We start from the raw sequence: 12,995 nt of genomic DNA on the forward strand, positions 1-12,995 counted from the left end.
AGTAAAATTTGATAACAGTCGCAAAAACAAAATTTCGAGTATTACTTATGTCCAATTTCTCTGTCATTTTCAAACACTGTTACTCTTGTGACGATAATTGAAATCACTACTTAAATTACTACTGTAGTTATATTAAGCAATATATTTTCCTCACAAAGTGTTCACATGTGCCTTAGTATAAACAAGTATATATACGATACATTATGGATGACGGAATACCGGATAGCAACAGTTATGCCAGTTCAGTCACTCATAATTGTGCATGAATGAGGTGGAAAACTAAACAAATAATACTAAATGCCTGACATTTTTGTTTGGAGCTTTTTTTTCGGCATTTGTTATGGCTTCTCCAAATTGATCACATACATGGATACTAAGACTGTCGGCAGTCTTGACACATTTGAAAATCCGTTCATCCCAATTTGGGAGAAGGGGAGGAGAGGCAAAGAGAGGAAATACCAGAAAAATAAAAAATGATGTGATATTGCCATGGTGGCATATAATTTTTCTCCCACTTATATTTTAGTATCTCAGTATGAAATCTGGAAGGAAATAACTTATTAGAGCACGAGTAAATATTTCATTGTCAAGACCGATAGTACAAAATTACAAATTGCTTTTACTTAACAAGCGAAGCATTGCCTTGTTTTCAGTAATAAATATTGGATTTAAAAATCGATCGACTTGTATAGATTCTTCCACCACCCAAAATATACGCCAAAGTAGTCAACAGTTGCAATAGTACATCAAGAAAAAGAAGTTCTTAAAGTTTTACAATTTAGGACCGTGACATTTTACAAATTCATCTAAATAAAATACTTGAAATTGTGTATTTTGCAAAGTTAGTGACTATTTACATCCTGAGAAAGGAAACAAACTTTGCTTAGCGTATTTTTGTGTGGATTAATGGAGTGAACATTGACAAAGGGATAATATTAAATTTTCAGAAGTTCCATGCTGTCCAACTTAACTATTGAGAATAGATGTGTAATTGATTTGCATTTACTGCAATCGAACGTGAATTGTAATCTTGGCAAATCTGCATCACGTTTGGCACGAGATGGTCCTACCAAATTGTGGAAGTCACTTAATTTCAGCTTTCATTGAATTCTATCTCATGGAAATCGAACATTAAAGCAAATACTGGATGGCAAAGATTTTACATATATTTAAAATAACTGTGTATGGGGGTGGTATGAAGTTCTTATATCAGTTTTGGGAATACTATGAGCCTTATGGTATCATTTGGCAAATACAGTATCAGGAAGAAGGGACATTTTAGGTCCAATGGGAATTTTAACATTATAGAGATCTAATATTATCATATGGGAGACCTTGGCATGATCGGACAATATAGTCCTCTATGGGAATGGTAAACGTGGGAGACCTTGGCATGATCGGACAATATAGTCCTCTATGGGAATGGTAAACGTGGGAGACCTTGGCATGATCGGATAATATAGTCCTCTATGGGAATGGTAAACGTGGGAGACCTTGGCATGGTCGGACAATATAGTCCTCTATGGGAATGGTAAACGTGGGAGACCTTGGCATGATCGGACAATAGAGTCCTCTATGGCAATGGTAAACGTGGGAGATCTTGGCATGATCGGATAATATAGTCCTCTATAGGAATGGTAAACGTGGGAGACCTTGGCATGATCGGACAATAGAGTCCTCTATGGCAATGGTAAACGTGGGAGATCTTGGCATGATCGGATAATATAGTCCTCTATAGGAATGGTAAATGTGGGAGACCTTGGCATGATCGGACAATAGAGTCCTCTATGGGAATGGTAAACGTGGGAGATCTTGGCATGATCGGAAAATATAGTCCTCTATGGGAATGGTAAACGTTGGAAAGACAAACAAAACCCCACAATGACAAGCACACATGTCAGAACTTGGCAAAACAGTCGAAAATCATGAGGTATGATATCATGTTTACAGTATATTTTTAAGACTTTGGTATGTGACTTGTAAAATCAGACTATATTTTATAATTGATCTATAGGAAAGATGACCATGCCCAATGAATCCATGTGAGAAACAGACAACATATGAAAAGTCTTCAAAGATGTTTCCTGAACATAAAAAAGGATGAACGGAAATCAAAGTCCAAAATAAAAAATAAGACTTATTTACAAAGAAAATCTTTACTTCCAATTATACAAATCTGATTGCATATATGTATGTATGTATGTATGGACAATACAAATAAAAGTAACTGACAATACTTTATCATCAACACTTTTATTTTTGATACAAATGTTAATACTGGAACACTGACTTGCAACTACATTCATTCTTTAATCTTAAGGTTTCAAATCATATTCTTTTCATTTAGCATTTGTTACATTTTAATTCTTTCCTAATTTCAGACATTTTTATAATCAAGGAATTAAGAATACTGAAGGCATTGATGATTCTGGTAATATGGTTCATTAAACACGATTCATTAGATGAATAAAATTAGTGAGATAATCATGGTATTTTTATTACCATATGCATATATCAATATCTTCATAAGTCTTTTATTGCCTTTACCTCTCAACAGAAAACGGCTTTAAAAATTCATACAAAATTTTGGCATAAAATATGGAAACAATTACCTTTATGGCATTTTCTGTGTAAACGATGCATTGTTTTAAGTACTGCACTGAACTATGATCAACGGCAGTAACCAGAAAGTCTAACAATTGTCATCTACGATTAGATTTAGAGTTTTGTCTTAACTTAACACGGCATGCCTAAACTTTACAACTGTAAAATGTGTACTGTCACAAACACAAAATACTGAGGCAGAGAACGTATATAGTATGACATAGGTTTGGATTCATTCCTAACGTTTCAAATATCAAATGTATATTATTACAATAAGATACTAATGAAGTAATTACTAGTAGATGGTATGTCAGAGGTTTGGAAGAATACCTCACATCTTCTCTTCATTTAACTGTAATTAATATGCCATTTTGTTTATCATCAAGGCTGCATATGGAATTCCTTGTCATAGCTTTCTGCGATTCTAACTGAACAAAATAGTAAATGTTCAACAACATTCAGGGATTCTTTGCAGAGTAGAACATACAAAACCTATCAAGCATTCCGAACATATGACATCAAAATCTAAAGTACTTTGCAAAATTAGTCAAAATTATGCATCCAATAATTGAAATTTGGTACAATATACAATTCTGAGCAACAAGAAGTCAAATTTAGAACATACAATAACTATGAGGAGCTGATAGGGAATTAGAAATATATATTTAACATATGTGTGGAATATGCATTTTTTAATACACTGAAATAAATGCAATCATGTTCACACCTAAATGATAAACCTGAATTTATTTGCACAAGCTGTTCACCACAGACAATAGTACCTCATCTCAATATCTAAAAGCTCAAATGGTCAACTCAAGAGATTCCGACCTATAAACATACCATTTAAGGAGAATGTTTCGCCCTCAATTTAAATTTATTTCTTACCCTTTCAGAATATGGAGACTTCTCCATCCACAATGTAAGATTATTATTTCTTACCCTTTCAGATTTATGGTGAACTGTCAGCTTTGAAAAAAATATCTTATTCTTGTTCCTTCCTTGAAAACAAAATGTACAGATGTCTCCATTTTCAGTCTTTTATTTCACCTCAGGCAGTGTTTCAACTGAAATTCTGGTTCTTTTTGCATTGTGAAATCTCCGTAATAATATTATCAGCTATGAAGGTTCATAATATTGCTTCTGCGTCACTTCATTATTTGCTTGTCCATCACTTGCCTTAATTCATCGTTATCAAACACAGAAATATAAATAACAAAACTTAACAATAATTAATGCTGATTTATAGTTATCAACTTCCACCTGCATGTGTTGGTTTGATATACCTCATGAAGCAACATTTTCATGTGCACTGTATCTATAAAAATAATAAATCAAACGCAAAGAAGCCTCAGAAAGTTAATGCATAACATGTAAAAAATGTCCAAAAGGGGTTCCTCATCTTGAATATAATATGTCCATTGTGTTAATGTTGGCATGCAGTAAATTAATATACCTTTTGCTATCATAAAAGCACAAAAATGCAATAATAATAACAATAATGATCTCAAAAATAATATCACAAATTTTGGTCAAGGATAACAAACTGTCAATTATATATATATATATATATATATATATATATATATATATATATATATATATATATATATATATATATATATATATATATAATAGCATAAACAATTTCCCTATTGCACGTATCTACATACAAGAAGGCAGCTCCCTTTGTCAATGTTGGAAGCTCTCCTATTTTGAGGTGCACTGTCTGTGAAATATGTTTACATATATTAGGCATGTTTTTGAAGCAAAATTAGCCCACATAGTTAATTGGAAAGGAAACACAAAATAAGCATAATGGTACAACAGCTGTGATAGAAAAATCTGCTCTCAGCAAGAGATACATGTATTTCTTAAATGTGTAGACCAAAATGAGGTGTGGGTGTTTATAAAGGTATGTACAGGTATTATGTCTAATATGACATTTACATAAATGACAACTTTGAAACTTGTATAACAAGTTAATTCTATCAACAAACTGACAATGTATAATTCAAAGCTCAATATTAGGCTAAATCTACCAAATTGGAATCAAATAATGATGGGCTCAAACCCAATGCACGAAAACAAAATCAACTTGATAAAATATATATCCTCAGTAAATACGATGGATGTGAATATTTTTTTTCAGGCTGGTATATGAAGGCAAAGTTACCTAAAATTATCCCAAACATAAAAAGAATCTTGAAAAAAAAATATGAAAAAGAAAATAATTTAATATATATCCATATTCCAAATTTATAATAACATGTAAACTTGTAATTGCTTGTTCTTGCATGCATGAACTGCAAATCTTTTAGAACATACTTGTGTGATTCCTGACACTATTTCATGTGAAACCTGGCAAAAAAATTGGGTCTTCTAGATATTATTTATAAACAGTCATGATGGGCTCAAACGTATAAATGTTCTCCTCTACCCTTTCAGTGCGAACCTTACATCAAATATGGCTGATCAAGAATCATAATCAATAAGAAACTAGAATGAGAAGTCTTCTGACAAAGGTTTATGTCAATTCAACTTTTAGTTCAGAATGGAAAGGTATAAGAATGCTTCTAAGATTTAAGATTGGCACCATCTTTGTTCAGGACCAACCAGACATCATCCAAAGTCTTACAGTGAAAACTTCATGTAGACATAAATGTTTAAGTAGGATGGGAGGCTATAATTTAAATTTCAAGATGGTAACTGTTACCATCATGGCCATATTGTTATTTGAGCAGCACCATTTCATTTAGGACAAACAACACTGCGGGATGAATGTGTGTACAAAGATTTATGTCACTCCTTGAAATAGTTTCAGAGGGGTCGCCATAAGAATTTTGTGAAAAGAGACAGATGACAGACAGTAGGCCATCCCATTCTGATTTACAACTAAAGAGCTAACCAAAATTTTAAACATAAATGGTATGTCCTGAACAATGATTCAACAAAAACTATAATAGATGTCTTAACATTATATAAGAGTAGAGAAGAGTAGATATTTTCAAGGAACCTATAAAGGGAATCTGTATTACAATGTATTATCTACAGAGACAAACAAGAATACATTCACTAGTCAATTATGGTTAGCTATTTTTGGTTTCTTACATCAAATCTGTAAGACTTGTGTCAAGATTGACAACAGTTTCAAGGATTTAAGATGTAAATCCATTCTATAAGAGGAATAGTCAAAACATGAAAGTTTGTATTCCAAATGTTTACTTCCATAATAAAAATGACCTAATACTGATATCCCATTCATTCGAAAAATTATCCAGTTACAAGAATGCTATATGATTCCATAGAAGAGTGAAAGTACTGAAGGAACCAGTAGTAAAAAGATGAATAATGAAACCATCAATATTTGGCAAAAGCAGTTTCTTTAATGGCGCTTTTTCTTCTTAATAAAGGTTATGCAAATTGCACTAAATTTTAAGCTGTAATTAAAAACAAAATTGTGATGACAGCAAGCTGGTCACCAGCTCTACTGTAGCACTCAGGGACAGAATGTGCTCAATGTGGACACAGTCACAGTCACAGTGCCTATTTTAAATTACAGAAGTATGCACAAAGATGTTTTAAACAAAATTCATTTAAAGGGAAGGACTATTCTGGCAAAGAATAGCTAGAAATCTGATTAACCAATAAAAGAAACATCTCATGTACAGAAATGGATGGGCATTTTCTGGAATAACAACACCAGAAAATGTTCAATTGTCAGAAAAGAAACAACATGCACATATCTGAATATAATCTGTTTTACTGTACCAGCAATTACAGTTTATACAAATTACACAATTATAGAACTTAACTTGTAAGACAAATTTCCACAAAGATTTGGAAAATGACACCAAAATATATGTTTCAAAATAAACCCAAATGTTAAGCATCTATTCCAGGAAATATAAAGTCTCTTCTTTTAGTGATAAATCAAAATTATAAAAATTGTGATAAAATTCATCATAAATATGGATGAAAACACATGTATGCAATACTCATCATGTACTCATTGTCCAAATGAGTCTTCACAACACAAGTAATCACATCTTAATACAATACCACTCGTATTCGTAGAGACCAAACACATTCATGTTGTTTATGTTTATTCTGGTGTAAAGAAGACATAAAAAAATACAAAGAAGCAGAAAAGAAATTTTAAATACAATAAATGTTTCATGTAAAGGATTAGTAAACTGTAATGGCATTATGTAAGGAAATACAAATATCATTAATCAATCATTAATCAACGATAAATTCAAAATGTATCTGACCAGTTTTCTCATTGGCATCGTGATAAATATTTCTGGCATAGATTTTGCAGGTGACCATAATGATAACACCAGTTACCGGTCCATCGAATCTGACAAAAACGAGAGGCGAACGGTAGCCTTGCTGGTTACGGAAGGGGAAGTACTTGACATGGAAACCATACGGTGGGTAGTATGCGATCGGTCCAATATTGTCCTTGTCTGCAGGATTCTAGAGTAAATACAAGAACAGATCAACTTAACATAGAAATAAATACAAGAATCCCAAGCTGGCACAAGATCACTCACATGGCTGACACCTGCCTAACAGTGAAATGAAGAAAGCAGTTGGCAAAGAAATCCGTGTGGTAATCAGGATGCTTTCCATAGACATCTCTTCTGATATTATTATGCTGTGTTAAGAAAAGAACCATTTCAAGTTTTATTTCTGTTTTTCCCATCTCTACACCAATCTTAGTGTCCTATACAGCTAAATTTTTGTGATAGGACTGTTACAACTGTAGGTCTTAAACTAAGTAACAGAAAAAGTGAAACCAAGAATTTAAGTAAAATCAAGCCATTTACTTTTCAAATTTATAAAATGCAAAGTTAAGGAACATAGTTTTATAAATTTAATCCCAAATAATCCTAGATGTCCTATTAAAGTCCAAAAGTATAGAATATTCTGATTTAACTCCAATAGTTTTTAATGTCCTAGTGGATCGCAATGATCTAATCAAAGATGTTGTTAAATGATTTCTCAATAACCCCAAAATAATGTCTTAATCCAGTCAAAGAGTACTTTAGTGATTCAAATGAATGAAATAAGTAATTTCTCTCAAACTAATATTCTTATCACAAATGCAAACTCTGATCATAGGATCATAGATTCCCAAGGACTGATATGAAACATGAATGTATTAATTTATTTCCAAAGTCTATTTATTCATAGGCAATAGAATGTTCTGGAATTCCCTAGATGAGAATCATTTTTAATTTGAAAATTACATTAAACTGTAAACAATTTAATTTCTAGAATATTCGGAGCCCAAATCCTACATAAACATGTTTACAAATTACCATTATCTTAAAGTACAATTTAAAATCGCGGAAAAACTTTAAGCACAAAATATAGATATACATAAAATGAGGTTTGTTGTCAAAGTGAATATGTTTGATGAGCACAAAAAGTTGTTTAAATGTTTTTCCGACTTAAGATATTGTGGCTTTATTTCATAGCAGATAGACATTGTCTGTGCAAAATTACAAGCCCCTCATGTCATGATGTTTGGTCAAATTCTTTGGACTGGTTTTCTAGAAGATGTTGGTAAAAAGCTTTTCTTTTCTTTGTAATTGTGACCTTATTTTATGAAAGTCCTACTTCACAGACACAACCTAAAGAGGTTCATACAAGAATGCTTGTTAAATTTGATCAAATTCCAAAACGTGGTTTCTTTAGAAGATGTACTTTCAAACTTGTCTATTTTAATAGTGACAGTGACATTGATAGCAAATTAGTGTCCATGGTAAAACAAGAGTCTTTTTAAGGGACGGATGCTCTACTTTCTGGAACTGAATTCCTGAAATTGAAGATAACAATAGTAGCTATTACAATGGATGCAAGATTGGCCCCATTTTAATTTAGGGCAAATTTGACACAATCTGAAGACTTTTGGAGAAATTCCATGTTAATATGGCTATCCATTCAGCTGAATTAAGGAAGAGACTTTCACTAAGTTCATTGTGATGGCCATATCTGAGGTACAAGCAACAGAATTATTATTCCCAAATAACTATGAATCACAATTATTCTTCTGGCGAAACTCCATGCTGATATGACTTTTCATTTAGAAGAAGCAACAGTAACAAGAGTTTCAAGATGGCTGCAAAGGCAGCCATATTGTCTGTTAGATTGGCACCAATTACATTTATGACCAATTAGCATAAAATGTCCTCTGGTGGAAACCCAATGTTGCTATTGCTTTCCATATAGGAAGCACAATGATAAGATTTTAAAGATTGGCAGTTTTTATTTAACAACTGCTGAGCTAAACACCATAAGATATGACTTTCCATTCAGGAGGAGCAACAACATAAAGTTTTTCAACATATGTACAGTCAAACCTGGTTATCTCGACTATGTCGAGGATGTCAAAATCATTGTCATAACCGGGTCCCGAGATATCAGGGTTTAGTTGACATATCTACTGCAGAACAATGATTATGCATCGGAAGCATAAAAAAATGAAGAGTTTTGTTTCTAAAAACAAATGACATTTCTAATGCACAATAAAAATAATAAGTCAGTCATGCCTGGTTGCACAAAAAAGAAGACTGGAGGTCTTTTAAATAAGATTAAGTAACAAGTCACACATTTTTACAACACTTAAGTTACTGCAACAATGTCAATGGTTTAAAGTTGTTTTTATTTCCCTGTGAATAGCCTCATCCCTTTGGTAGCCTGATTTTCTCATGCTGTCCAAAATCTAGGCCAACTTAAGTACATGTACGTGTAGGACTATACTTTTTTTTTAAGTATTGTCTTTTCTTAGAGTTGACTAGCAGCAAAATGTAACTGACCAATATTGTGCATGACAATCATTCAATTTTGTTGATCATCAGTGGTTTCTTTACCCCTGTATAAACCGGTTTTCACTGATAAAATTTGCCTCTGTACCGGAAAAATATGAGGCTGTCGGTCATATACCAACAAACTGTAAAATGTGTTTCAAGTCTTTAAAGTTATCTGTCTCAATATCAAATTCTGTATGAAGACAACTTATTCGATTCATACAGTTAGAAGCCAACTTAATCCATTTATACAGCTGTAGCCCCAAAGGAGAGTCGGCTAATATCTTTGATGGTCAGCAAGACTTTGATATTCAAGATAAAAACAATACAAATGAAAGCACTCCTCTTTTTGTTTCATAGAGGTTAATTATATCAGTCATTTTCTGCTTTATTCCGTTTGTGTTGAAGAATACAATCCTGACACAGTGTTCAACAATTTCATTAAAAAATATACTCATTACTGGGCGCTGTGGAATTTTGTAAAAAAAATACCCTTGGTGTTTTTATTTACTCTTGTTCAAAACAAATTAATAACCAAATGTTGGGGGCTTAAAGGGGAGGGGAACCAGCTTAGTTTGGAATTTTGCAGGTTTCTATTTGTAGATTAATGTGAGTCACGTGACCTAGCTATCATGAAGGTGAAGGCTTAAATTTGCACCAAGCATGGAAACACTTTAACTAATACCAAATTTGTATTAAATATACTGTGTAAAACAAATTTGGTATTTGTAGCTACATTTAATGATGTTAACCTGATAATTTTCCTAGTTACAGATAAGATCACATTCACAATGCTGTTTGGAACGAACTATATTGTGGTTTTGACATGTGATAATGTCTATTTTGAAGGCAGCTTATATATAGGCCAGAAACACATTCATTCAGTTTCCTTAAAGTATTGTTTACAAGATAATTTTCTCCATTCTATGCAAGAAGTGATAAACCCTGCATTAATGAGATTGGTAGATTAGCATTTGTACCAGTAAAATTTGCTTTTGTACCGACTTTTTCCATCATTGCCATTACGAGGTACTGATAATAGATGCATTTTGTTGAATTAGGGGGGCCACATGTTATTTCAGACCAAAACTTATCCCCAACATAACAAGGTTATCGACTAAACAGGGATCAAGATAAGTGTTAAATACTTAGCATAACAAAGAAGGCTTTTTTTTCTGGACCGAACCAAAACACTCACACATGGATTCTCGAGATAACCGAGGTCGAGATAAGTGGTTTGACTGAAGTTGCTGTTTTGGCCATACTGTATGTGATATCTGTACCATATTTGTTATGATAAACTAGATATGAGAAGTATTGTAGCGAAAACCCGATGTTGAAATGTCCATCCATATCAGGTGGAATAACATAAAGGTTATCAATGTGGGTGATTTGTCCTCCTCATTGGATGTCTTGGTTACACCACTTCATTTAGTAGCAAGCAGACATTCATAAAACGCCTTCTGGTCAAAACCCCATGCTGGCTAGACTTGCTGTACTGGGGGACTAGCATAATTCTTTTTTGAGGGCAAAATGTTAAAATGTAGCTGTGATTCAGTTAAGGAAGCAAACAAAGTCCCGCAAAACTAAATTTCTGAAATTCTGTTTGACACAGTCTGACTTTGTGAAGCACAGATGCAATGAGGCAGATATTTTTTCTTTACACATGCTGCAAACAGCATACCAGCATTAAGTCATTGTTGACATCCATCGACATAACACCATGTGTATTTCTGATACTTTACAAAGCTAAGTCTACAAAAAAAATTTGTTTTGTAAATGTATTAAATGCTCCAAAGAAACTGAAATTTTATATTCTCAAATGTACTATGTTGCTTTCTTGGGTTACATTTACTGACCTCCTTTTTCTAACTCAAAACAAACTTTCAAATCTCAACAAAGGCCCAATTCTGTCTGGGAGGTTGAGAGGTATGAGGAATGTTCCTCTCTGTTGTGTGATGTGTCATCAGACTTGGTCTCAGGACCCATGACAGTTGAAACAGTTACTTTTTTACTATTTGATGGTATTCCTTTATTACCAGGTAATGACCTAGTGGGAGATATCATTGCAGTTAATCAACTTGTAACTGACAAGCCTTGTTTGGATCCAAAAGTTGATCCTACTGAAAATGAAATCCCTGATTTATATCCTGTTTGTGCAGTTACCAACTAAAGAGCTCTTGAGAATGATATTGTTCAAGAAATTATTCCTTTGCCTGATGTACTTACTGGGCAGTATTTTGATGAGGTCACTTTTGCTCCTGGTATTGGTCAATCAAGAGGTATTAATCACAGTGATACCATTTACCATTTGTTGTCTTTATTCTAATAAGGAAAAAACAGACAATCATTCATTATCAAACAGGAATGAGGTCCCAAGACCTCCTGTTTGTTTCAGAGAACTAATATCAAAAATTGAAGCAACACAAATGCCAGTCAGTCTTTTGGGAAAAAATGCATCCTTATGAAAACATATAGACAATGTACTCGCTGGTCACGATTGGTCAGTGAACTTTCAGACTGTTGTTCATAAGTTGTATAGACAGGAAATTCTTGGTTTTCTCATGAACCTCTCTTGACTGGTTGTGTAGGAGTCAACAAGACTTATCGCAAGATCTTCAATCATTTGTATTGGCTGAAAATTAAAAGTGATGTGTTTCAATACTGTAGATCTTGTCATGGAAAAACCCAACCAGACAATACCTCAGCCTTTTCTGCAACCTATTCCTGTATCTGACAACCCATTTAGCACAATAATCATCAACTGTGTTATGTTTCTCACCTATGGCTAAGTCAGGAAACCAATGTTAGTTGACCATAATGTGTGTATCCACAAGAGTTCCAGAGGCAATTCCTATGAGGAATATTAAAACTAAAACCAAAGTAAAGGCTTTGAATTTTTTTAAGATTTTTTGGCTTTCCTGAATCAGTTCAGTTTGATCAAGGATCAAAGTTTGCCTGGAATTTTCCAATAAATGTTGGATGAATTAGGCATCCAACAACTTAATTCATCTGCCTATCAACCGGAAAGTTAAGGGGCTAATGAAAGGTTTCATCAGACCTGCATAATATGATTGCATCCATATAGCTCTGATACAGGAAAAGACTGGGATGAATTTGCTGTTGTTTGCTGTTAGTGAATCATGGCACAGTGATCAACAATGTCATTAAAAAAATACTCATTACTTATTAATCTTTTGAACTAGTTTTTGGACATACTGTCTGGGAACATTAAAATTATTACATGAGAAAAGTCTTTCAACCAAAGATTCAGAGATTATTCTTCTTGATTATATCTCTGATTTTATCAAAGCTTGTAAAATAGCAAGAACTAATCTTTCCTCTACTCAGTCAAAACTTAAATTAAGGTATGACAGAAGTACAATATGAAAGCAGTTTTCAGCTCTCTTGCCTATACCTCATAAATCCTCTTCAGGTTAAGTATTATGGTCATTATTCAATGGGAATGAAAGGAAGTGGCTTTAATTATATCATTAATGATCCTGGGAGGGGATATAAGGGAAACAACTCTGCCATATAAATATGTCAAAGGAGAATGTTGATAGATAT

General features: G+C 33.2%; 1 protein-coding gene across 1 annotated transcript in view; it reads right to left on the minus strand.

The window, feature by feature from the left end:
• Positions 1–2,137: 2,137 nt before the first annotated feature.
• Positions 2,138–12,995, minus strand: part of LOC149777171 (sodium/potassium-transporting ATPase subunit beta-2-like) — an 86,507-nt gene continuing 75,649 nt past the window's right edge. The window contains exon 6 of the mRNA XM_089941870.1: positions 2,138–7,086. Coding sequence (XP_089797996.1) covers positions 6,847–7,086 — 240 coding nt within the window. The 3' untranslated portion in view covers positions 2,138–6,846. The remainder of the gene's footprint in view (positions 7,087–12,995) is intronic.

This window comes from Sinohyriopsis cumingii, chromosome 18 (assembly GCF_028554795.1).
Source record: "Sinohyriopsis cumingii isolate HCF-2022 chromosome 18, ASM2855479v2, whole genome shotgun sequence".
In the NCBI taxonomy this organism is placed as follows: domain Eukaryota; kingdom Metazoa; phylum Mollusca; class Bivalvia; order Unionida; family Unionidae; genus Sinohyriopsis; species Sinohyriopsis cumingii.